Source organism: Cheilinus undulatus, linkage group 14 (genome assembly GCF_018320785.1).
Source record: "Cheilinus undulatus linkage group 14, ASM1832078v1, whole genome shotgun sequence".
Taxonomy (NCBI): domain Eukaryota; kingdom Metazoa; phylum Chordata; class Actinopteri; order Labriformes; family Labridae; genus Cheilinus; species Cheilinus undulatus.
The window spans coordinates 32188090-32215895 of record NC_054878.1 but is presented as its reverse complement, the minus strand read 5'-3'; the positions used below and the strand labels follow the sequence as shown (position 1 = coordinate 32215895).

The 27806-nt window shown below is 37.4% G+C and overlaps 2 protein-coding genes across 2 annotated transcripts; both read right to left on the bottom strand.

Moving 5' to 3' along the window:
• Positions 1 to 6935: 6935 nt before the first annotated feature.
• On the bottom strand, positions 6936 to 9759 carry LOC121521308 (cysteine-rich venom protein ENH2-like). The gene is made up of 7 exons (XM_041805201.1): positions 9706 to 9759; positions 9567 to 9570; positions 9349 to 9446; positions 9119 to 9209; positions 8045 to 8208; positions 7834 to 7928; positions 6936 to 7732 (listed from the first exon to the last, which is right to left on the bottom strand). Exons 1-7 carry the CDS (start codon positions 9736 to 9738, stop codon positions 7600 to 7602), a joined length of 618 nt encoding a protein of 205 aa, XP_041661135.1. The 5' UTR covers positions 9739 to 9759; the 3' UTR covers positions 6936 to 7599.
• Positions 9760 to 24826: 15067 nt separating this feature from the next.
• Positions 24827 to 25840, bottom strand: LOC121521156 (cysteine-rich venom protein ENH2-like). The gene is made up of 4 exons (XM_041804909.1): positions 25831 to 25840; positions 25274 to 25416; positions 25029 to 25123; positions 24827 to 24917 (listed from the first exon to the last, which is right to left on the bottom strand). Exons 1-4 carry the CDS (start codon positions 25838 to 25840, stop codon positions 24827 to 24829), a joined length of 339 nt encoding a protein of 112 aa, XP_041660843.1.
• Between the last annotated feature and the right edge of the window lie 1966 nt (positions 25841 to 27806).

Here is a 27806-nt window from a genome sequence, read left to right as displayed (position 1 = left end):
ACAATATCATCCCTTTACTTTGTACTGTGGTTGGACTAATAATCTTCGCAATCATGCTTGGACCTTCCTCGGAGGGTTACACAGTGCACTGCCTTGTAAAGCCCCATTATGTAATAACGCCGCATTATGTAATAACCCTAACCATAGGATTTAGTGTGGGCTCCAAGGTATGCCCTACCCAACTACCTTGCCCTAACTCTAACTACTTAGTGACTTATGCCTAAACCTGCCCCCCCTTCAGGGCTCTAGACTACACACCTACCCTACTACCTTGCCCCAACCCTAAAGCCAGTTTCAGACTGGGAGCATGTTTTGCTGCTTGCGTGTGTCGCGCTTGTCAGCTCTGGCTCCTGCCGGTGCGGATTTCACACAGGGCACGAGTTTGCTGCGTGTCAGTCGCATTTTCCTGCTCTCAAAGCCCTGTCCTTCCTCACGAGTTTTACCTGAATAAACCCCCCTATACGCTTATTGATTTAGCGTATTGAGGAAGTTTGTCGGGAACTATTCAAAATGAAAGCATTCTGTACAAGTGAACGGAGTTTCTCTATAGAAATACTAAACCAGGCTTTTACTTTGAAAAGCACAAACCAGAAAAGCATTCATATGGTGTTTATCTTTCCTGTGACATATTTTACCAGTGTGGAGACAGAAAGTTTCACTAATAGTAGATCTTTAGAGAACAACTTTAACAAACAGGAGCATTTAAGCTTGTGGCCTTCTTCAGGGTTAAGAAACACATTGTAAACGTATTCTATGTGCATATTTGCCACAACAATGTAAATATGGCTCTCTATTTATCATTTTCCTGTCTAATATGGTCACCAGCCGCACGCGGTGCGCGGAAAAAATAGGCGAGACTTCGAATCTCTAAACTCTCCGCGCCTGAGCCGCATGTATCAGCCGCGCAAGCCGCGACGCTCATGCTGGCAGTCTGAAAGCCCTGACTTGTTAACATGCAATCAAACTAAAAATCCACGCGTCGAGACGTGCGCGTCACGCTCCCAGTCTGAAACGGGCTTAACTGCTTAGTGGCTTAGAAAATGCGGCGTTATTACATGATGGATGAAAAATGTATTATGTTATTACATAATGCGGCATTATTACATAATGCAGCGCTACATGCCTATAAAATGTATTCACCCCCTTGGATGTTTTACTCTTTTATTGATTTTATAATCAATATAATGCTTTTTTTTGACAAAACACTCTTTAATGTCAAAGTTAAAACAGATTTCTACTAAGCAATAAAGATTTTGTTCAAACAGGGTGGTTAAATGAAAATATGTAATGTAAAATAAGTGATAGCATAAATATTCACCCCCTTCAAGTCAGTATTTAGTAGGGCTGAACAATTTGGGAAAATAATCTAACTGAGATTTTTTCCCCCAGTATTGTGATTTGATATGCGATTATTTCTTAAATTCCTTATATACCAACAAACACAAGTAATAAATTGTTCTATATTATAACCAACATAATATTAGATAAAATTAGAGCTGAACAATTTAAAAAAAATATCTAATTTTGATGATTTTGGCTTGAATTGCCAATTGGATAGGAATTGATGTATTGAAGGGAGTTATCATTTTTATGTCATTCTCTTGTTTAGTAAGAAAAACACACAAAAAGTTGTTTTTTTGGAGACCATTCTAAAGAACTGCGTGTGTATGATTGCATGATATGTAATGCCTAACATCTTTGCTGCAAAAAAAGACGTAAACTGGTATTTTGTAACAAATTTCAGGTTAAAGAAATATTGCATCTTCTTTTATGTTATGTCATATAAACTATTATAGACTAGATACTGTATATTCACATATAAACATACCGTTACAACTAAAAACGTTTCTGTACATATATTCCATCAGCTGAGGATCTGAAGGCTACTGACCCTGGTTAACAAGATCAAGATGTAGTTACTTTTTTAAAAAGCACTTTCAGCTGAAATAAAGCTGCTTAATGCTTATTCCCTACTGATTTCTGTCACATCCTTTGTGTAACTCAGCTGCTGGACCAGCAGACTCGCGCTGCATGTGACTTCACATTCATGCCTTTACAGCATGCCCAACAAGTGAGGGCACAGGTGTCTGTGGAAACGCAAACTGTTTTGGTGTTTAACGTACCAAACCATACCAAACCATACTCAATCAAACCAGACCACCTGGTGGAAATGCGGCTTAATGTTGAGACTAGAGTTGTACTTAAGACCACACAATCTGAGACCAAGACTTGCCCAAGACCAGAGTGCATCGAGACTGAGACAAGACCCAGACTTTTGGGGGTCAAGACGGAGTCAAGACCAAGACCATAAAAATCAATTTTTAAAAACCATGACAAGGTTGAACAGTCAAAGAGCATTCTCTCTTTAATTTTAGTTTTTAGATCTTTCATTTGAATAAGGCCTAAAATAAGTGTTCAGTGCTATTTCTGACTAGAAATAAGATGAACTAATGTCCGAGTTTTTGCAGGTGTTGTTATTTGTTGCTTTAGCAAGTGCTTCTCATTATCACATAAACAAAGTTGAAGAATAGCAGATCGGTGCTGGTCTCAACCAGTCTTGGTGGAAAATCCTGTGTCTGGCCAGTCCGAGACCATTACAAGACTGAGTAAAAATGCTCTCAAGTCCAAGACAAGACCAAGACATACAAAATGCGGTCTTGAGACTGGTCTCAAGACCAAGACCGTTCTCGAGTACTACAACAGTAGAGACTCCCAGCACCTCTGTTGTATTAGGTCAATCACTTTAAAGGGGGTTAAATATTTATGCAGTCACTTATTTTATCATATATATATATATATATATATATATATATATATATATATAGTGCTTAACAAATTTATTAGACCACCTGTCATATTTGTCTCAGAGACCATCCAGCATCATGAAGTGCTTTAATGCGGTCTCTTTCATTTTCAGTAAGCTCTCAATGTTTTACCATTTTGAACAAGAATGAGGAATTTCAAACTGAATTCACCTTTTTATACCCAAATTTGAGCCGGTTCACTGGGCTCCTCTGAGAAGTCAGAAATGAATCAAGCATAACATTCAACCACCAAAACTATGTTTCCTGTTCAGGAATGCAAGTAAATTCATGGATAACAAAAATAATTATATGTTAGCATTAAAAATATCATTTGGGTTAAAGAGCTTCTACATATTGGTGTATTAACCATTGCAGAAACATAAGAAATGATTTTGGTAATTACTAATGCAGTGAATTTAGGGCAGCTGTGGCATAAACCTTACTTTGGTTAGGGTTAGGGTGGTCTAATAAATTTGTTAAGCACTGTATATATATATATATATATATATATATATATATATATATATATATATATATATATGTGTGTGTGTGTGTGTGTGTAGGTGTGTAGGTGTGTAGGTGTGTGTGTGTGTGTTTGACTTTGTAGAATTGTATTTATATTTTCACATTAAAGATTTATCTTTGTATTTTTTGTCCAAAAAACACAAATAATATTGACCACCCCAAAGGGGTGAATACTTTTTGTAGAATCTCTAGAGGTGTGACGAGATCTTGTGCCAATACTAAAACGTCAGGAGATGAGATCATTATTTTTTACCAATTTGATTGATACTCCGTACATCTTTGCTAATATTGTACTTTTTCTATTAATTATTGGTAGAAAGCAAGCTCATTTCTTCTCAAAAACACTACATTTACTCCAGTTTGAAACCTTGGCTGGAAAAAAGTGGACGATATGTACAATATGGACTCATACTTATTCTGAGGATTCAACAATACAATTTTAAAACAAAATGGGAAAAATTGAAACCTATAAAACTTGAAACCCCCAAATGAAATCAAGATATTTTGAATCATATCAAAACTTTTGGTTTGCATCGCACCGACATTAAAAAAGTGGAATTAATGATTCCTCTCCCTGTTGTTGAAGTGCTACACTTAAAAGTCATTCCTTCAAGGTATGTTAGTCTTTGCGCCAGTTTATTTTGAACTAATTGAAGCACTGATGGTTCATTGATGAGTGTTGTACACTTATAAGAATTCACAATTTTTTTTAAGTTTAAAGAGAGAAAGCATTTTGACTAAAATGTACATTTTTTTACTGTCTTAAACTTGACTTAAATATTTTTGTTGACTTAAATTTGACAAGAACTATAAAAAAATTAAATGACTTAAAGGCAACTGGAACAAATTGTATTTTTGTCAAAAGACCAAAACTAAAAAAGTTTTTGAAAATGACACTGAAAAAAATATGCATGTAACACAGGAACACAGGCAGATAAGTATAATATTCCTCACTTGTTATTAAACTGCAGCAAGCAGGTTTGGTCTCAAAGCGAGGTTGTTTGTTGGCTCAGCTTTGTAAGGTCTCTGCTGAATTAATGTAACCTCCTCACTCCTTCCTAATCACCCCTGTCCTTCCTCTTTGAGAGTGTACACCAATGAAAATACAATGGGCACCTGACTTTGCAGGCAGTGTTTAACCTATAAGTCACTATACCAAAGTAAATTTCCTTTTAAATTATATACTGAAAAGTACAACACCTGAAACATTAAATCATGAGAGCACAAGATTTAATCATGCTGAAATTTATTGAAACAGACTGGAGGAGTCAGTCACATGAAGACATGTAATTTAAGCTTCATTTTTTGGCTTTGCAAAAGCAGGTTGTTGCACAGAAGGTGTAAATGAAAGGATGATAGCAGTATTTCTTCAAATCTTTACAGTTTCTGAATAAATCAGGATTGTAGGGACATGGTTCCTTGGCTGAAAGAGACAGATAAGAGGGCAGTTAGTACATTCATGATTAGCAATACATGAATAAATAAATTTAAGGAAAAAATCAACACAATGAATTTATCTACTTCAAATGCAATTTCACAATTGCACATCCAAAAATTTCTGGAAAGTTTCAGGCAAATTTCTTGAGTTGGTTGTTCTCACTTGCACCTCAAAGAAATTGACTATAATATTGAAAAAGAAAAGGGTGAACAGAGATGCAACGTCCACTATACAACATCATAATAAATGCGTTTACATAATAATAGTGTGATATTTAATTTGAAGTATTCACAGTATGAACGGAAGAGCAGAGAAGTGCATAATGGCTAGCAGAATACTGTCTGGATAGGGGGACACAATTGCCACTAAACCACTAAAATTTCAAGTGATTATTAGGGAGAGGGGGAAGAAAACAAAACTAAATGATAACCCAAAAGCTCCTGTTCTGAATTTAACTGAGAAACTAAACCACCAGGTTCATGCAGCTGACTACTAATTAAAACTTCTAGAGAGACTGAGAAACTCTCCTAAAATGAAATGAAAAAGGGCAAAAGGCTGGAGTGAAAAGAGGAACAACAATGGCTGGGTAAAGACACTCAGCACTAACACATAACTGGAGCAACTAGTAAAGCCACACAAAAAGATTGTCAAAATGCTTTAAGCAGACTCCTTTAATAAGGAACGTGCAAGATGAGTGAGCACCAAGTGCTGCAACTCAAGAGTATAAGCTTGCTACACCTGGCCCCAGTCAGGGGCAATTACTGCACTGACTGTTTCATATTCAATGGCTGCATCTGAGTCTTTGGCTTGGGCCTGTTCCTTGAGTCTTGGTCTCTCCCACCAGAGACAGGACGGAGGACAGAGGACCAATGTTTTACGAGCTCATGAGACATCTTTCCCTCTGCAGCATCACAAGAGGAGACGTCAGTTTGTGATGGCGGTGCCAGCTGATCATCAGTTAGCTGTCAGGAGGCTTAAACAGTCTTTTATGCCTGTGTAAATATGTACTGTCTTTATTCTATTAAAATATCCACATTAACAGTGTTTGGTCTCAGTCTGTGTGTGATTACCTGAACATGAAGAAAAACATGCACTTAATTAGAAGTATGCAGATCCTTTCTGCCAGCAAATGCTTGATTATGAAATTATTTTTAGTTAAGAGTCCATTGTGTCTATTTTGCATCAATCTTAAGCTCCGTTTGTCTTCCATCATGCATCTCCACCGACTTGTGAAGTTTGCCTAAACTCCACTGTGCTGCAAAGTTTGATCAGAAAGTGATATCCAATAAGGGGAGTCTCTTTCAGAAATTTGAGTCCCAGGAAGCCTGCTCTCATGTATCTCCACTTATCTGTCCTCAGATCTCAGTCCTCGGTCCTCTAACCAGTGTAAAGGCTTTGGAACAGTCTTTAAGATGGTGGGTCACAAACTATGTCCAGTTCCACCTGAGAACTGATGTAATGAATGCTGTGGGATGCACAGAATGAGTGACCAGAATGATCTCCCTCTCAGAATACATAATGAAGCCATTTCATTAGGTGCACAGAGCTTGCACCTGTCATTTTTTTATAGCATATACTTATGTGTCAGGCCAGGATATAAACATCATCATGCCATCCCACCTACTTGCTCAAGGTGAATTTTCCTCAAATGTTTCCTGCAAGTTCTCATTATAAGCTCAACCTGACTTCAGGGAAAAAATAAAAAACAAAGAGAGCTGGCTGGAAAAGCCTGGGTGATAATTTCGACCAAAAATTTCAGGAAGTTTTCAGGATTTTATTGCAAATATGAATAAGGCTGTGGGAAATCCCACATAGACCTACAGCTTAGATTTAATATGCTGTGGAGACAGAAGTTATCTAGCTGGTTGGTTGCAGTCTTACAGAGAGGTTCCTATTTTTAGAGCCAACAGCTACAAGACAGAAAATGCTGTTCCTTTATCAGATAATCTGATATTGCTGACTTTAGTCAGCATATAGATGATATACTCCGACTGTATGGGTTTAATCAGTGACCATGTTAACTGATAACTTTGAGCCGACTGTATTCTTAGATGTGGTCATGGCAGCAGCTGATGAAAACAGAAATAGTCCTTGAATTTCTCAATGATAGTGTTTACATGGACTTGAGTATCCTGGTTTCTGCTGGGATTTTTACTATCCTGGTTTCTGTTTGTGTGTGTACCTCTTCAGAAACTGGGCTAATCCAGTATCCCAGTTTTGCTACCTGGGGAACTTAAGAATAAAAATGGGATACTGTGCCCTGTATATGCAGTATCCTATTAATATGCAATATGCACTGCCTCTACATGTCATGTGTATACTGCATTTTGTTGCATTGTTTTTTTAGGACTTGCACAGTGATCAACAGCATATATATCTCTGGCTTCTGTTGACCAGTCCTTGAAATTAATTACATAACTAGCTACTATTGTAAAAAGAAAAAATAAACAAACATATTGTACTGTACACTAAGGAGTAGGATCAGTACATAGTCAATCAATCAATACATAGTTACTGATCCTTTGGTCAAGACGGGGATAGATGTTTTGTTTGCTAAAATCCAAACTATAGTGAGCCATTCTCACAAAAATACACCATAACAGTCTGGTGCTGTATCAGCCAGTAGAAGTAAAACTAATGTTTACAGATTATTCTCAGAGAAAATTTGAAATGTCAAATGAGACTGCACAACCTTTGGTCCAATAACCCAACAACTCTTAAATAATCATCATGAATGATATAGAAAAGGTGCAAATCTATCCTTTTATGAAATTTAGACTAACACCTAGACAGAACAATTATTAAAACCACTACAAACCAGTTTTCCTCATATTAACTAAGCAATCTTTGCACTTTTTTATACAGCTCTTTTTGCCACTTACTGCATAGATTGTCCTCACAGTGGTTCGGGCATTTCTCACAGGATTTTCCAGTTTCGTAGGGCTTAGTTATATCAGTGTTTCCGCTGAAATATAGAAAAAAGCATCAGATATTAAATGTTGAAAGTATTAGGTTTTGTATGATGAAAATGATCTTGACAAAGAGAAAAAAAAGTTTTATGCTTACGCTGGGCAGTAATGACAGACAAGGATGTACGGTAATTCTAAGTCGGGACAAAAGACCTGAGCACAACCAATTTCTTTAGAGTTGTGCCAAACAACCTTATCAGGAGACAAGAATAAAAAGGAAAATTTAACATGAGTTAATGACTTTCATAGAGCATAATTTTGGTTTGTGATCATTTTAAAAAAGTGGTGCCTGATTTGTGTGTGATCACCTGTGTATAGTGTCCAACTAATTTTAGAAGTGCCATTTTTTGTTCCTCATTCAGAGGTTGGGTTGTAAAATCAAAGTTTCTAACTTCGTTGTACCAGGCCTGGATAGCTTCTTTCAGATTTATTTCATGAGTAGACACAAATATATTCTCTCCACAGAAGATGGCTACAGTTAAACACACATACAGAGGTTTTTACAAACAACTTTTTTCAAAAAAGGTTGCAAACATTTTTAAGTATATACAGTGCTCAACAAATTTATTAGACCACCTGTCATATTTGTCTCAAAGACCATCCAGCATCATGAAGTGCTTTAACGCGGACTCTTCATTTTCAGTGAGCTCTCCACATCTTACCATTTTGAACAGGAATGAGGAATTTCAAACTGAATTCACCCAAATTTGAGCCGGCTCACTGGGCTTCTCTGAGAAGTCAGAAATTAATCAAGCATAAGATTCAACTGCTAAAGCAATTTTTTCTGTTCAGGAATGCAAGTAAATAACTATAATTTGACATATTGATCAAGAAATAATAATGTGCTTTACTATTTTTTCGGGGTTTTTTTGTAAATCAGTAAATTTGAAAATTCATAACAATAATATATAACTATAATAATTATATTTTAGCATTAAAAATATGATTTGGGTTAAAGAGCTTCTACACATTGGTGAATTAACCATTGCAGAAACATAAAAAATGATTTTGGTAATTATCAATGCAGTGAATTTAGGGCAGCTGTGGCATAAACCTTACTTTGGGTGGTGGTCTAATAAATTTGTTAAGCATTGTATGTATGCATCACATCTTACAGACATTGAATGGTGAAATATTTGAACACTTTCATCTTTTACACCGTCCTGTTTTATTTTGCCTTATTTGATGCAAGACCATTTCCATCACATGGAGTATGTTTTGTTTTGTGCAATTTCAATTTAATATCACTAACTACACATCAATTGAGAGTTTAATGTGGAATGATTCTGTTTCACATAGTTAACTCTCTGACAGGAATAACATGTTTAACTTCTTGTTTCTATGTGATGGTTTTTGTATACAGGCTTTTTAAATGAACTTACTCCCAACTTTTCTAGCTGAATAGGTGCTGTGTTCTTCGGGACAAGTTTTAGCCACATCCCTTGCATTTTTTGCAGCTTCTTCATTCCAAGTCTGTATTGAACAGAGGACAGGTCATCCATAAGCAAATAGTGTACATCACAAAATGCACCAATACTCTGTTCCTGCTGTGAATTTGTAAAAAAAAAAAAAAAAAAAAAAACAGAAAAAGAAAATGAATTATGCAGCTTACCATTTTCAACATGTTGGTTGCAGAAGGAGTGACATTACTTCTCAGCTGGTTATGCTTATCCACAATTGCAGTTACGTCATCATCTGACAGGGCAATTGCTAAATGGAGACAAAAATTTCAACAGATATTAAATACATCATGTTTCACAACGTTTGAGTGATTAAACCTTAATCTATACAGGTATGTGTATGAACATCAGCAATTCTTATTACACTCACCTGTCTTTTGATTTAATTTTGAGGGGTGAAAGAGAAGATAATGGTTAATGTAATGAACATTGCACAAGAAAGCTTTAGGGACAAATCATTGTATAGACACAAAAGAATTCTTAAAGAAAAGTTGTTTTATATCACTTACCCCACCATCAGCCAAACAGCTAAAAGCAGCCATGAGGCCAAGGGTACACAGGAAACCCACAGTGTTCATGGTTGTATCCACGATTGTCTCCTAGAGTCAAAGGAGTGATTTATATATACACGACTACTTGAACATGTGACAAATGAGCAAGCTCAAGAGCATCCTTGTTTTTTAACAACTGAACTGAATAAAGAATTTTGTCAACGTGGCACCCGTAAAACATCCTTGATGTGGTACTGTCTCTGTTTACAGTGTAAACAATATTTTTTTTGGCAAGGATCAGAGAGTTGGCTCTCAAATGCAACATGGTGTCTTAATTACACTTGGATAATTATAACATTACACGTACACCTGGAGCATCAGTAACAGAGAAAAACACCTTTCTCTCACTATGTCTTTAAAGGACAAAGATGAAAATGTTCCAATTTTTTTGTATTTTTTAACTTTTTTAGACTGTATAGTTAAAGTATGTTTTTGTGGTGTTTCAATGTTCTTCATCCAGAAATTTAGCCCATTTAAATTTGGTTCATAGCCTGCTGAAACAAAAAATACGTAACATTTGATGTTATGTGAAGTGGGGTTAAAAAAATGTAAGAAATACAGCAAAAATAATGTTCATACTTTTTCCTGCTCTTGTGGTTATTTTAGAATATGCTGCTTTGCTCAGTAATTTGAACTCATGGTTTAATTTCAGTGCTTATTTAAAGATTTAACCCTAAAAAATCCCTGTTATCTCAAATTGTCTGTAAAATGTAAAATGTTGAACCAGGAGTTATGTTGTCAATAGTGTGTCTTAAAAGAAATATGATAAAAACAAACAAATAAAAAATCTGAGATTACAAAAAATGTACTGTGGATTAATTACAGATATCCCACTAGAAACTTTGTCTTATTTCTTGATGTCAGTATTGCATTCTTTTTGGATTGTACTCATATAAGCCAAAAACTTAAAAAAGGGTCCCAAAAAGGGACCAGACTGGAGATCGGCAGCTTGGACAATAGCTGTGGGGAGCGACTGCAGCTCATGTTGTTGCTGCTCATCATTTAGCTGCAAAAAGAAGGAGACAGTGAAGACAGTGACTTTGCAGTAGCTCTACAGGAATGGGGACTTCGTGCAGAGACTACCTTAGAACAATGGGAGTATGTAGCAGCTATGCAAGGGGAGAAGTTGGCCAGTCTGCTTACATGGAGCTTTGTTACGAATCAACATTGACAGAGATTAGGGTTTGATCAAAACCAAGGGTCTCCTTTTGGGTGCACTGAAAAATTCTATGGTCCTCAGAGCTAAGAAGAAGTCTTTGAGCTGTTGCCTGGATAAAAATTCCCTACATACAGTTGAATGATAGCATTTTTGGGAGGAGTTCATTTATGTTGATGCTGGCTGCTTTGTATCATCACATTCTGGTTTAACATGAAAGACAAGGACTCAAAAATATAATGAGTGAGCCATTTCTGTGAGAGAGCTGACTGGTGTGAGGTTTATTGTTGCTGCTCCAACCACTGCCACCTACAAGCTGCAATTTTCAAAGTCCTTTAGCACCACCTGCAGATCAAACACAACCCTAGGAATACAATTGGACTTGGTATTCAAATAATGTCTGAGTACAGATTTTCTACTCTTTGACTGGATCATAATTGATTTTGAATAAACTATAGAGTGATGGAAATGGTAATAGGATACAGATATAGGGATGGGTACTGAACTCCAGCTCCCAACACCTGTGATACCTGCAGGGCTGATCACAAAACAGACTTCAATGCTTAATGTCAGGACCAAAGAGGCTGAACCTCCACTGTCCTCTCTGCTCAGTGAGCAGTTCAATATTGCCGACTGGCATACAGAAATGAGCATGACAAGAAACATAAGCACTATCACATGGGCCTGCCACAAAGGTAAACATCTTATATCACCATTTGCTATGACGTTCATCTTGTTTGTACAAAACAGTAAAGCGTAGAGTAAGGAATTTACAGAGCTATAAAGTTTGTCCATGTTTTTATGGTTTGACATAAAAGTGGTTAGCTGTTAGCACAGTCAACAGAAAGAGGGTATACAGTAACCAGCCAAATGAAGCTATATCACCATCAACTGGTGGACACGCTCCCTTTAGTAAATTGACTCTCTAATAGTGGCATTAAGTTAAATGTCAGAATCAAGCTGAAAACATAACATCACTGTGTATTTAAACATAATGAGTCCGACTAACATGGTTACAGTTTTAGTCAAGCTAAGGCAATAATAAAAGTATATCAAAAATACAGTAACTACAGAGACCAATCATTAGTAGAGGATGACTCTGATGAGTGATATTTGGAAATGATGCAGTTATTATGACAAACAAAATTAACTGAATTCTCATCAGGTCAAGATAGGGAGCATATTCCGGTTTGGCACATCACTGCGTCAGCCTTGATCCTGTACTTCTCTGGCCTCCTGATGGCCATCATCCAGGCCTGGGCAAGTCCCATGCCCCATCTCTCCAGGTGTCCTCCCAGCTACCCCCTCCATGTTGCCCCCAGCATCTGGAACAGCCCACCAGGTCCTGGGAACCCAGTGAGCTGGATCAGGCCTTGGAAAGCCTGCCCGGTGTCCGTAAAAACACAGCTGACATTCCCTTATCATGCAGCTGACCCTTCCCACCCCTGCTTTTCTTAGCATGCTAGCATTAGACACAGTCTTGCCAATGATACCCGAAGATGCACCAAAGAGAAGCTGTCATAAAAGAGTCCTGACGGTGCCTCTGGACATCAGTCAACATCCTGGCTTCACAACAGTATAGGACCACTGACAAAAAGACTTTGACTATCATCTGCATACTTAGATACTGAAAATGCCACACTGTCCCGCTCAGCGAAACCCACCGCCCCATGCGCTAGTCTATGTCTGCTGTTGATTTCAGCCTCGCAGTCAGCGGATTGATGAATTACACTCCTAAGTTTGGTGAACTGCTCTTCTACTTCCATGCTCTCACCATTCAGAGACATAAATTCCATAGCAGCATCCAAGGCATCCCCAAATGCCCGGATCTTTGTTTTGACCCAGGAGACGTGCATTCCTAATGCTTCAGCCTCCTCACTCAGCAAGTTAAGACCCCCATAAGGACATCTACAGTCTCCGCAAGGATCACAGCATCATCAGCAAAGTCCAGATCAGTGATCCGGACATCACCAGATGACACTCCACAGTTTGCTGCCCTGATTATCTGCCTCACTGAATTCAACAAAAGTAAAACTGCATGACACAAAAAAATGAAGCAAAACACAATTTAGCACAAGCTTTGTCAACACGACACAACACAGTGGCAGCAGGAAAACAGGAAGTGATGCCACATGTTCACTGAGTCAGTGAACCCAGGCCTTAGTGTTGATGGACCAGTACTTGTTTGACATCAAGCCAATCAGATAGCGTCTTTGGCAGGACTTTAGGTGAGATTTTGGAGAGTGAAAAACAGAGTTGGAGGGGAAGCATACTTTTTAACTGATTAATTTGATTAGCGATCGATAAAATAAAATGCCGATATACGATAGATTGTCCGCCACATGCAGAGTATCAGCCCAGGTAATCGAGCATGCCAATAATTGATTGAACACCTAATAAGGAGATTTAATTAAATATATAGGGTAGAGCAGTAATTTGATTAATTTTAGTTGGTTTTGGTTTGATTTTTTTTTTTTTTTTAATTTTGTTTATGTGAATTTGTAAAGTGTTTTTTGTTTTAAAGTTTATGTACATGAGGACAATATTAATAGCCCCCCTATGAAAATTTTATTGAGTTAAACATATTTCTTAAGTGCTGTTAAACAAAGCAAAACATTTTAACACAGCTTTTGCAAACATCCTAGTTTTATTTTGGATGCTGAAATTATCATACTTTGCACACAGAAATGAAAATATTACACAAAAAATCAAAACTACCAGGGTCAAAATTATTAGCCCTCCTGGTGCTAAAAGTCAATAGTGTCTCCTTTTTGCTGGATAACAGCCTGCAGTCGTTTGTTGTAGTTTTCAACGAGTCTCTGACACATCTTCTGAGGAAACCCAGCCTATTCTCCTTTGGCAAATCTTTCAAGCTCCTTTGGCTCCAAGGACCTTTGTCTTCAGTTCATCCCACAGATTTTCAACGGGATTTAAGTCAGGGCTTTGTGCAGACGTCTCAATAACACTCACTTGGGTCTCCTAAAGGTAGTTTTACCTTACCACTCCTTTACCCGGAGTGACGTATGTTTTGGGTTGTTGTCGTGTTGGAAGACGAAGCAACGACCCAGACCCAGTTTAGCTGCTGACTGCTGCAGGTTTTCTCGCAAAATCTCCACATACCCTTCCTTCCTCATGATTCCTTCCACCTTGACAAGGTTTCCAGTTCCAGATGTACTGAAGCATCCCCACAGCATAGTACTCCCACCACCATGTTTCACTGTGGGGATGGTGTTCTTTGGGGGATACGCCTCTTTCTCCAAACATCACCAACATTGCTGTGGCCAGAGAGCTTTAGTTCAGTTTCATCTGACCAAAGGACATGCTTCCAGAATTCTTTTGGTTTTGGCATGGTGCCTTCTCAAGTGGCGGCTCAAACGCTTTCTGTTACTTTTACACTGTATTTAAACTGGGAAATAACCCTTTTTACTTGATTTTACAAACTTTGAGCATTGCAAAGTTACGCCACATCGTTGACCAGGAGTGTTTTTTTTTTTTTTCTATGGCACGACTAAAAGGCCAGTTCTAAAGGGGGCTAATCATTTTCACCCTGGTAGTTTTTGGTTTTAGTGAAATAATTGTGTGCAAAGTAAACTAGAAAAGCACTCAGTGAGCGCAGACCTCCGCCATCAGCCCTATCTCCCAATAATGAAGAATCCTTTAAAAATATTCCTGGATCCAAACGGTGATCCGGATCACTCCCAAAATTTAATTTCACCGATTACTCCCTCCCCGGTGGGGTGGAGACATAGTGAGGCAAAGCATTGGCTTCGCTACGTGTGGACTGTCATGGTGGAAGCACCCAGGGTCTCACCGGACGACTGGAAGTCATGGCAGAGGGTGAATATTCCTCTATTCCTCCCAGCATTTGAGTATTCTCGCTACAATTTGCTGTCTTTCTCTCTGTTACGCTCCGACTCATCTCCTCGACTGGGCGTGTGGCTTTCAAACTCTATAAACTCCAAAACTTTGAATGCAAACACCCAAAAACATGCTGCAGGGATTGAAGTTACTCATGTTCGCCATCTCCTGGTGTAAAGTGGTAACAGCGCAGACCTCCGCCATCAGCCCTGTCTCCCAATAGTACAGAATCCTTTAAAAAATTCCTGGATCCAGATGGTGATCCGGATCAGTCCCAAAATCTAATCAGTTCTTCCTTATGCCATTTCTGACATATCCTGAAAATTTCATGAAAATCTGTCCATGACTTTTTGAGTTATGTTGCTAACAAATGAACAAACAAACAAACGAACAAACCCACCCAATCACATAACCTCCTTGGCTGAGGTAAAAATGTAAGCATCCAAAATAACACTAGGATGTTGGGAAAAGCTGTGTTAAAAACTCTCCACTCTGTTTAACAGCATTTGTGAAAAACTTGAACATTACTGAAATTTTCATAAGGGGCTAATAATTTTGTCCTCATGTGTATTGCTCTTTTAAAGTTCAGATATGAATTTGAAATTTTAAGTGTTTTGCAATGTCTTCAACCAATCTATTTTGTCTCCTCTCTTAAAAGTATAATTAAGGTGCTGTTAAAGGATCTGCACTATTCTAAAAGGATAGTTTTAGCATTTAAACAACAACAAAAAAATGTCGAACCCCAGGGTACAGAACAACAAAGAAGCATCGTCATCAAAGGAGCACACTGTTAAGGTATTGTTTTCCTGGGTTAAAGAGTGATTTGCCAAGAGGTAAAACACTAAAACTGTTCCTCAAAGCCAAGGAGGACTCTAGCCTCACCTCCAAGAGACCTGACACCGGAGGATCCTTCCCACAGAGGAAGGATCCCGGACTTTGAGAAACAGCTCAAATGACACAGTGATTACCAAAGTGACGCAGCACCCTCTAGGGGAGGCCTAGAGATATGGCATGGGTGTGTGTGGCATGTCTAATTGAAGAGGATACACACTGTTTTGCACTGCCAGCAAAGCATGTCAAACTTTGTGGGAGGACTTCCAGGTAAATTGTAATGCTAATGATAGTTCTACAAGATGTTTCATAACTATTAAAACAAAGAAAAGAAAATATGATGACTCATATCCTTTTGCCTCATCATATTTGTGTGAGAGGTTTTTCTCCAGTTACTTCATTAAAGAGAAAACACAGAGTGGCAGTCTCACTGCTGCAACCCAGACCTGAGAAGATCTGTGGCACATAACAAGCCAAAAGCAGTAGTTTGAATAACTGTATGACAGGAACTTTAAATCTTAAAAGATTTTTCATCATTCTTTTATCAAAGGAGTTGTTTGTTTTCAGTCATGTTTTAAAAAATCTGCTAAAAGCAATTATTGTTTTCGACATCTTAAAAACTTTAAAGTGTTCCTTTGCACAATCACTGAAAGTTTTTTTTAAGCTTCCTGTTAACTTCTACAGTTTTTTGTAACACAACATGTCCTTTGGTAGTTTTTATAGACAGTGTTTTCAAAAAATTGTAAAAATATAAAGATTTGTCATCTTAGGGGATGACTGCGTTCAGTGTATATTGGTGTATGTTTGTGTCAATGTCTGTGATAAAGGATGGTCAGGGGTCTATTGCGGCACCTGGCAGAAAAAGTTGGGAATCTTTTGAAGGGCTGACCACATGAAGGTGCTAAAGTTACCACTTAGGAACAAGCTAAGCTTTTTAAGGGAAGCTTTACTCAAGAGTTTTAATATGTAACCTCTTGTAGTGCCGGAGATATCAGCTTTCAAACATTATCTTATATAGTTCCATTCTAAATTAATTTAAAGTCTATGAAACATGTAAGCGTTTTTACTATGGAGAGTGTGAAGTGCAAAGATGGCATTAGTGTAAGACCATTCTATCTCTCTAAGAAACAGGCAAAACAGAAACTTACTTTTTCAGAGTTTGGAAATAAATGTGCAACTCAAGGTCCAACTTATAATCCAACAAAATAGCTGCAAGGAAACAACCTCAGAGCAAGTACAGAGAAGTAGACGAAACAAAATGGCTCAGAACATAAGGACTCAGGTAAGGGTGGGGCATGTAATCACATAGAAAGGAAAACACAACGCAGTACATAATGAAACACGAGGGTAGTGTGTGACAAAATAAGATTCTCCATCAAGATTTTCAGGATGTGAAATGTTCTGGTTTCTGTCTGCAATATTATTATGATTCATTCATTTCTATTAGCAGATATCTTCATAAAAATGTACCTTACAATCCATTATGGATCAAACATTAAAGCTTGAGTCACAAATCTGCTCGACACCATGTGGCTTGAAGCCAATCAGTATTTAGATTCCCAACCAGAGTTAGTGGTACCAATCTCCATTCAAAAAAAAAAAAAAAAAAAAAAGGTAATAATAATAATTAAAAGTTACTTTTTTTACTCCTGATAACAGACCTGCAAAGCATGACGTTTTACAAATCTGCATCTCAGTGTGATTTTGCCAAATTTTGTTGTATAATTGTATAATATGAAATTGAAAGAGAAGCACTATTTGTGTTCTATATGTGTAAAAACTTTAACAATCTCCAACGAAAAGAAAAAGCCACTGTAAAAGAAATAAATTTACTGCCCTAAATTGCAGAGATGCTGATTTGCATGGGTTTAGAATTACCTGTGAACCTAAAGGGCTTAACAAATTAATTAGACCACCACCCAAAGTAAGGTTAATGCCACAACTGCGCTAAATTAACAGCATTGATAATTACCAAAATCATTTTTTTATGTTTCTGCAATGGTTAATACACCAATATGTAGAAGCTCTTTAACCCAAATGATATTTTTAATGCTAAAATATTATTACTATTGTTATCCATGAATTTTCAAATGCACTGATTTACAAAAAACTGAAAACATAGTAAAGCACATTATTATTTCTTAATTAATATGTCAAATTATAGTTATTTACTTGCATTCCTGAACAGAAAAAAATGGTTTTAGTGGTTGAATGTTATGCTTGATTAATTTTAGACTTCTCAGAGAAGCCCAGTGAGCATGCTCAAATTTGGGTATAAAAAGGTGCATTCAGTTTGAAATCCCTCATTCCTGTTCAAAATGGTAAAATGTGGAGAGCTGACTGAAAATGAAAGAGTCCGCATGAAAGCACTTCATGATGCTGGATGCTCACCCACAGTGAAACACGGTGGAGATTCCATTATGGTATGGGGTTCCATTTGTGGATATGATGTGGGCAAATGGATGAAAATGGACGGTATCATGAACAAGAGCATCTACCACAACATGCTAGTGCATCGTGGAATCCCTTCTGGACTGAATCTGATTGGTCGTGGGTTCATATACCAACAAGACAATGACCCCAAGCATACTTCAAAGCTGTGCAGAGATTATCTGACCAAGAAAAAGGAATCTGGAGTACTGGAACTGATGGACTGGCCAAGTCAAAGTCCGGATTTGAATCCTACTAAACAAATTTGGGATTTAGTAGATTCAAAGATTGATTGCACAAAAGTTTCATCTAAAGCAAGTCTGTGGGAACAGCTAGAAACTATTTGGAACTCAATAACAATAAAGACTGTGGAAAAGTACATGAAAACAATGCCAGCAAGAATGCAAGCTGTTATCAAGGCCAAAGGAGGCCATACAAAATATTAAGTTTTTTGGTTATTATATGTGAAAAAGGACTATTTAGTTGTTTCAGTTTGTTATTTGCCAAATAAATCAAATTAACATTTTTAGTTTTTAATAAGTTTTTGAAGTATTTCTAAAATATTTTTGTTTTCTCGTTGTTATGACAGGTGGTCTAATAAATTTGTTAAGCACTGTAGATGTGAGCTGAAATATGGCAGGTAAATTTCCCTGGATTTTTTACTCTGTAAATTACTGATATGGTTAATTCACACAGGATAAAAAACAGACGTCCTGCGTGATTATGACAAATTACCAAAGGTCCCTAAGTAATACTTATCCTGTGTGAATAGGGCATTAAACTATAAAAGGTTGACATAATTCAAATGTGACAGAAAATAGAGAATATTTTATCCTTACAACAAAGACTTGAATTAAGATTAGCATTCAAAATTTAAACTGGTTATGATGTAGACAAAGAAATGATAGTGCTCTTAATCTTAACTGTCAAAATGTTCCAGAGCCCTCATTGTAATATCCATCACAGAAAGAAGCCTACACATGAGTCTTTATGTGTCTGACTGACTGGATGAGTGACTATACTTTCAGAGCCATACCATACAGAGTTGCACTATGGGTGGGGTTTCATTGTACAGAAAGTCTTGGGTAATCAGGGTTTTTCCGGGCACAAATTGAGGCAGAAGTTGTGCCATTCTGATTACGTGTTCTCTGACCTATCTAGGGGGCTCCTCCTGGGAGGAAATTTTGTACGTTTTGAAGGTAATAACATCAATCTAGTAAACTTTGAGAGTGGAATTATAGTTTGTGCTTTAACTTTGAACAGTTTCCTGGTATGACCTGATAAAGGTTTTAATGATACCAGTTTTGTGCCTAAAAAGCTGTTATTAACATCAAAAAGCTTATTTTTAGTCTTTCCTTAATGGATGTTCAGTTTTTTGTCCAAAAAAAAAAACACTGACTGACTCGTCCAATTAAAGAAGTCGTGACCTGCATTACCATCTCTGATTTTAACTAAAACTAATCTCCACCAGGAAATTGTCTGTCATATACTTTATTTCATTTTAACTTTATTACCTTTTCTATGCTGGGATTGTTTTTAAGCTAGTTTTTATATTATTTATTAACTATCTATTATAATTAGTTATCTGTAATAATATGTGAAGAATGTAAATAATATATGTAATATTATTGTTAATTTCTGGGTTTAGTTCACATTCTACAAGGATAAACATTCTGTTTTTTCTTCTTTGTTTAATATATTTTTTTGATAAATAAAATCAAGGGAACTGAGAAGTTTATTGCAGCTGCAGCTTTTGCCTGGAGGAAATATGAAATATCTAACAACAGAGACTGTTTAGTTCAGCTGTTACTTCACATTGTTTACCTGACCACCTCTTTCCTTCTCTCTGCCTTATTAGACGGGTCTGTGCACACAACGAGCTTTGATCTATGTTAAATCTGCTAATTATCAATACTGATCCATATTTCCTGTTCAGTGATACGTCTGATTGACGCTCAGTCTTAGTAATGACACACTGAGGTTTAATCGTTTAAATTAAAGTACATTACCAATGAAAAAACTTATGCTAACCACCAGCCCACGTGCATGACAGAAACAGTGGAAGCGCATGCATATATAGGGACAGAGCGCTGTCATACGCCTATTCTACAGCATTAAGTGAAGGTAGAAATGTAGAGATGATAAAGCTCTGTGTTTATCCTTAAAGCTAAAAGTCTCCTCTCGTTTGTGTGTCTTTAGCTTACTCACAAACACACACAGGGCACAGCGTTGGTCTGCGCTATCCTCAGTGTCTGTGTGTCTGGCTCAGCGTTCATCCACGCTGTGGTCATCCAATGCATTCCGCTGTCAGCAAGAAAATCTAGGACATTTAGGAAACTCGCAGTTCTTTCCTCTTCTTTGGCAGTTATGGCAGCGATTCCTGGTGTTGCTGATCCAATGTTATACCATAATTTCAGTTAAAATGTCATCCATCTGCTGTAATGCTTGTCAGAAAATACAGTTTTTATGACGTCAGAGTCTGAGAGCTGTAGGCAGCACGAAATTTGCAGGAGGCGTCATTAAGAGGATTTTTTAAAGGATTCTTCACTATTGGGAGATAGGGCTAATAGCGGAGGTCTGCGCTCTCCAAGTGCTTTTCTAGTTTAATATGCAGGAGAAACCTTGGTAATGGCTGCCTCCACAGCCTGCTAGTTGATTAGCTCGGACTTAGCCAGAGTGGCAGTTTTGTCAGAACTGGACAGTGTGTCTTTATTAAAAGCAAGGGAGGGAGCAACACAATAGAGCTTTCTGTGACAGAATAGATGATTTACTCTTCTCCCACTCTGTTTCGGCATGGGTATGCAGTTGTTACAGTTCCTGTTTAATAATGTAATCGGGATTTGCCGCCGTGGTAGCTGTTAGCTTGGATGTTGCTGTAGGAAAGTGACAGTTTAATTGTAACTCAGTATTGATAATTAGCGGATTTAAAATATGATAAAAAATTGTTGTGTGCACGTAAGGCAGAGTCAGGTAAGTAATGTGAAGCAACAGCTGAACTTAACAGTCACTAAGTGGGTTTCCATTACACTTGGAAATGCGCAAAATCGAAATAGCGCAATAAAAAACTGGTAATAGAAACACCTGAATTTAGAAAAAACCCTATAATATCGCTAAAAAGTTTTTACGCTTTCATGGGGAGGTTTGTCAGGTGTTTCGATATAGAAATACATCGCAAAAGTGCAATGGAAACACTTTTTCCGCGTTTACCAGTCATGGGACGTGACGTATGGTGTCACGTGACCAGTCACTCCGAGACAACATTGCGCGGTACAGAAGAAGAGACGAGACTTTTCTTAACATCATACTTCTAATACACCAATATGTAGAAGCAATTAAATCCAAATGACATTTTTAATGCTAAAATATAATTATTGTTATTACCCATGAATTTTCAAATGTACTGATTTACAGAAAAAACTGAAAAAAATAGTAAAGCACATTGTTATTTCTTGATTAATATGTAAAATTATAGTTATTTACTTGCATTCCTGAACAGAAAAATGAGTTTTAGTGGTTGAATGTTATGCTTGATTAATTCTGACTTCTCAGAGAAGCCCAGTGAGTCAGCTCAAATTTGGGTGGATTCAGTTTGAAATCCCTCATTCCTGTTCAAAATGGGGAAACGTGGAGAGCTGACTGAAAATGAAAGAGTCTGCATTAAAGCTCTTCATGATGCTGGATGGTCTTTGACACAAATATGACAGGTGGTCTAATAAATTTGTTGAGCACTGTATATCTTATTAACTGGATTGTCAAACACCCTCAAGCATTTACTCAAGGAGACACAAGATTTGATCACGCTTTAGTGAAACTGAATGAGTCAGTCATATGAAGATGTGAAATTTATATTTATTGAAACAGAATGGAAGAGTCATTCACATGAAGACGAATTCAAAAGATTTCACCACCACATCTGCAGGTGGCAGGACACCAGGCGCTCAACCAAGGGCAGTACAATTTTAAAGCAGGGCAGTTACCAAAGTTGTCATAATGCAAACATGGATTGGCTGGAGGAGACAGAGAAATGAATGGAATTAACATATTTGTAACTGAATAAAAGAGAAACAACATAATAACTCAAAGTTGTGGAATCCAACACAGACTCACAAGTTTTTAAAGAGGAAAGAGAGGAAGCCAGCTGCAGTAAGCTAAAAATATCTTAACACTTTCTTAAAAAATCCTGTAAATGCCAAGTTTCCTGTTGGACTAAAAATTACCAAAAATGACTGACTTAGCTATCTAAGATTGGCCACACACTACAGGATTTTAAGCCCTATTTGAAGCCCAATTTTTCTCCCCCGTTGAGTTCTCAACTGAGCGGGACTGCTGAAAATACAAGTAGAAGAATAACTGAGCAGAGCTGTCGTCTTTTCCGCGATGTCTCAAGACCAGGGATGCAATAATCAGGTTTTTTATTAAGCTTAAAATTATCCATATTTATCATCATTTACAGGAAGAAAAACACAATACAAGTCCTAACATTACTGTAGCTATTGGAGCTAGCTACTAATGTGGTTCAACATAGCCTCAGTTAATATGACAGGGATAACTGGCTTATGGTATTTTCCTCCAGTGCTATTTTTCCTCTCCAGCAACAACATACACACTCTTTTCCCCACTACTTCCTCAATGCCTCCTTGAGGTGATATGAGAAATGATGATCAACTATTTTCATATAAGGCAGGGATGTCAAACTCAAGGCTCGGGGGCCAAATCCTGCCCGTGGAACCGTTATACCAGGCCCGCAAGATCACGTCATATTTCTATTATAACTGTCCCAATACTATGAGGTCTGCAGATTTCTTCCGGTATAAAAATGTAAACTTAACCTTGATGATTTAAAAATATCCTCATTAAGTCATAAAAAGATGAAAAAATAAAGATGAAAAAAATTTGGGAATGTGGGGAAATAATAAATTTGTTTTCATTTCTTATTATTAATATTGCATCCCACAATTATGACTTAAACTTGTGATTTTGACTTTTTATGTCCTATTTTGACCTTTAAGGTTCACAATTTAAAATTTTAAAGTCATATTTTAACCTTTTTGACTCATTATTTCAAATGTTATCTCAGGTGTTGACCTTTACAACTTTTAACTTCAATTTTTAATCAAGTTTTTTGACCTTTTAGGCTGGCCATTTAAAATTTTAACTGATATTTTGACCTTTAAAACATGATTATGATTTTCTATTTCATATATGTGACCAAAGCTGGTAAAAACTCCTGCAAGTCATCCGAGGTCTTTTTTGAGTTTTTTACACATTATGAAAGTGTAGATTCCGAGCTTTCAAATGATGTATCATACACCTTAATCTGAGCATATTTTACAAAGATATGTTCATTTGAATGTTAACTTCTAGTTCCTGTTTGTTTTGATAAAACCAGGCTCAAAGTTTCAGGATTTCCTACCTTCAGATAGTTATTGCTGCTTCTTCATCGTCTCTTCTACTTTTTTTCGCTGCAGGGTGCATCTTGAGGCTTGTTGTTAAAGGTGATAACTACAAACAGCTGTATACATGCCGAGGGGGGTGGCGTTTGAGCCATGCAGTGTTTGTTATTGTCCATCTCAATGGGCAAAACTGGGAACAATGGAAGACTGAGTGGCCAACTATCACCCCGCAGTTTCACTTTCCCCTCCCCTTAATCTCCTTGCAGCAACTGTGAGAATAGGGCATTTAAACACAAAATTAACGCCTTTAAATGTCACATTTGTGTTACTTTTTTCATCGAATGAGTAGTTTAAATGTCAGACTTGCATAAAATGAGAAAAAATGGAAAATGATCATGTTGAAGAAAACTACTTAGTATCTGTTTTTCTCAACCAGCGGAATACCAACTTGCAGGAACTTTATCTGGCTTCGGTCACATATTTGCCTTTTAAAACATTCATTTGACATTTAATTTTGTGTTTTTACCTTTTGAACTAATAAGTCTGACTTTTTAAATCTCAGATTTTGACCCTCTGAACTTATTTTGACTTTTTCTAATCGCAAAATCACTTGTCATCTGTGCTAAGAATTTGGCCCCTGCTGTGACTGAGTTTGACACCTCTGATATAGGGTATAGGATTGTAAATTAATTTCCGGTATGCTTTTGAAAACATTTTAAAAAATTGACTTAAATATAATTTCCGCAGTGTGCTTCATTGGTGAGTTCTGTCCTGCTTCGAATTCATTTTATAAGGGAAGCTTATAAAAGGAAATTTATAAGCCTTATCACACCTCATCTGCACCCAGAAAGAAGAATTAAAGTGTCTTCAAACTCCTGTTTCCATCAATCCCAGTACAACCAGCGGTCTGCATTTATCAGTGTGACCTCAGAGAGGACCAGAGTGCTGTGCCAGAGCTGTGCAAGGCGATGGCGCACAAGTATAAATGTGCTGGTATTTGTTAAATGATTGTTCTTTCCCTAATTAGCCTTACATCATTACTGACATCACTTTTAAAGCATCTTCACACACAGTCAGCTGTGCTGCTGGTGGAAAGGACACATATTCTAGAGGAAGTTCTGATAAATATTCACTCATCACACAGCAATGTCTTAACGATAGTAATTAAAGCAATACCATGGCTATTTTTAATACCCAGGTTTTGGGTATTGCCTTACTACCATTCCTTCCTAGTGCCCAGTTACTGCGGCAAATTCCCTTGTCCAAAAAGCCAAAGACACTGAATTTATAGTCATAAATAATAAAGAAAAGGACAAATCTTTTCATTTATAAAGTTTTCCCACCAGTAAATGTTGAACAGGAAATCTGTTTGCCTTGTATTGAATAACTGATTTTACAGCTCCTCTTCTTTCTACTTACTGCACAGTCGGTCATCGCAGTAATTCTCGCAGGCATCACAGGGCTCTCCTACCTCATAGGGGTAAGCTACATCATAATTTCCACTGAAATATAGGCCAAAGAAAGAAAACAAAGACATCTTAGGAGTTTGTGTTGCCAAAATATTTCATGAAATGATCTGATTGGCAAAGAGGACAGCCAAGTTTTATGCTCACGCTGGGCAGTACTGGCAGACGTAGATGTACTTAAATGTTATGTGGGGACAGTAGGCCATACCACAACCAACCTCAAAAGACCTGTACCAGACAATCTGTGCAGAGAACAAGACTTAAATTACAAATTCACCATGATTTCATGATTTAATCATAATTCTTTTTGCTTTATTTGATCACAAGTAGTGACTTTTGTGTCTACAAGTTATTCATAAATACCAGTGTTGTTCAAAATCTAATGAGATCACCTGTGTAAAGTGTCCGACAGTGCCACCATTGATGGATCCCTTTGAGTAGCTCCAGTTGTTGATCTCGTTGTACCAGGCGTTTATAATATCATACCAGCTTGTCTTGTGGGTGGATAAGAACATATTTTCTCCACAGAACGTACCTGCAATTGAACAAATACACAGTGGGTTTAATGTGCGTTAATATTATCAATGAAATTTTCAAATGGGTACAGTGACTAAAAAAAGTATTCACCCCTTTGGATGTTTCTATCCTGCATTTCCCATTTGGGGTTACATACCAACTCCAACTCCAATCAGTCAATAATATTTGTATAAAAAAAATTTTTTTGTCTCCTGTAAAGAATCATTTGTAAGATGTCTTGTTTACCACAGTGGCCTGGATGGAGGGATGTACGTATGTATGGAAGTACAGACGTACGAACTAATTTATTTATTCAAACTTTATATAGCCAGGTAGGTCCCATTGAGATGCAACATCTCTTTTTCAAGGGAGACCTACCAACCTGGGACAACATGAAACATGTATAGTATAAGAGTAGTTTAACTGAACTTACTGCTGGTCATTCTCTGAAAGTAGGAGCTGTGTACAGTACGACACTGATCAGCCCACATTTGAGCATTGAATGCAGCCTCATTACTCCAACTCTGAGGAATAAGCAGAAAAAGGTCAGCCATAAGCACACAATGTACATCAGAGATGTCCAAGTGTTCTGTTTTAAGTGAGGTTATGAAAAAAATGTAGGGACAGATCCACTAAAGAATAGTGCAGCTTTTCACATGTGTTTTTTAGCTGTGAAAATGGCAAAAAGACTTGAGTCAGATCCACAGAGCAGGAGCAAAGGAAAATCGATGCTAACTGCACAAAAAATGCACACAAACTGCTCAGCCAAGCAAAGGAGGAATATTCAAAATTAAGTGCAAAATTGCTCCAATAAAATTGCTGCAATAAGCCTCATCACAAATGACACCTAATCCTCAAAGACCAGCACTTACTGTAACAGACAGTAAAAGTGGAGCAATTTGACACCAAATGAAACCAGGTATTAAACTGGCACTAATTCTCTCTCCCTCTAGTTTCTCCTCTTTCCACCTCAGTCAGTCTTAATGTTTCACAAATTAAACTCTTTGTTAACAACAGTGTGCTGTGGAACCAGTAGGAACTTGGCAGAGCCGCTTTAGAATAGAATGTATTTAAAAATGAAATAAGTGAATAAGTTACTAGCAACATATCTGACTTTGCTGCCATTTGTGCCTCTTATCTACCATCACAAAGAAATAAATTATTTAGTTTGAAAAAAAATCCATCAGAAAGTGAGCTGAAGTATTTGAGCAGTGGTGAGTTTGAAATGTCATTTATTTTAATGTAGGTGATAAAACATCAGAGCAGCACGCATTAATATCAGACTTCCTTTAAATGAATCAGCTCATAAAAAGTTTATGAGCATACAAAACCTAGGAAATTATGAAACTTATCTGCATGTGGTATACTTAGTTGTCCGTTTACTAAAGGTATTTGTCAGTAAACTGTTTGTGCTTCTGCACAACGAAACAATTCTGCCATTACTGCGCGTGCTGTATGTTTTGCACATTGAGATTTGAAGAGATTTTTAAAGATTTATTTTTGGGCACTTTGCCTTCATTGACAGAGACAGACAGTGGACAGAATTGGAAATAGGGATGAAGGAGCTGGGGAGAGACCATAGACTGTAGAAAGAATTGGAGAAAGCCTGTGTGACGTCAGCCGTCTGCTTACAACAGGTGGACTTCAACTGCTTTTGAAGCCAATCCATGGCAGGCTCCATATTGAAATTGCTGTCTCAACCAAACCTAAAGGCCCACCCACTAAGCCTAACTTCCTGTCAGCTAACTAGCTAGCATTCTGGTTGACAGAAATGGGGCTTCTGCCCGTCAAGCTATCTGTTGGTCAAATGAGAGGTGTCAAACAGTGCGCAGTAAAGTTTTTCCTAAATATAATCTAAACTATTGTGGTACAAAAATCCTCCCCGGACAGTGAGAGCACATAAAGACATTAGCTAATAAGACACGTTTGGTTTTTTGAACCAGGCTGTAAACCGGTTTATTTCTTGAGTAAAAAGTGTCTTTTTAACACGTTCAGATGGGACTTCTGGTGTTCCTGCAGCCAGCCTCAAGTGGACACTCGCCGTATTGCAATTTTTTACACTTCTGCATCCGCTTCATTTTTCAGGCCGGAGGTTGCCGCTTGGGAGAGATGTGTGGAAAAGTGCCACAACCTGGATCTGAACCTGGGCCAACCGCATACGTGGGGTGGGCCTTACACCATCAGCTCAAAAGTAGTCTCTGACATTTAATCATGCTGTTAGAACAGAAGCAGGATAAGCAGATGTTTCTCTATTTGTGTTGCTTTATTTGATCAGTCTTTTGAAAAAGAGAGAGCAAGCAACTATGGATAACAGAAGAATTGTCATTACTAATGGGGATTTGATGGCAGTAGACACAGCATCGGTACTAAAATAATTTGACCTAGTAATTTGACTGTAGAACCTAATAA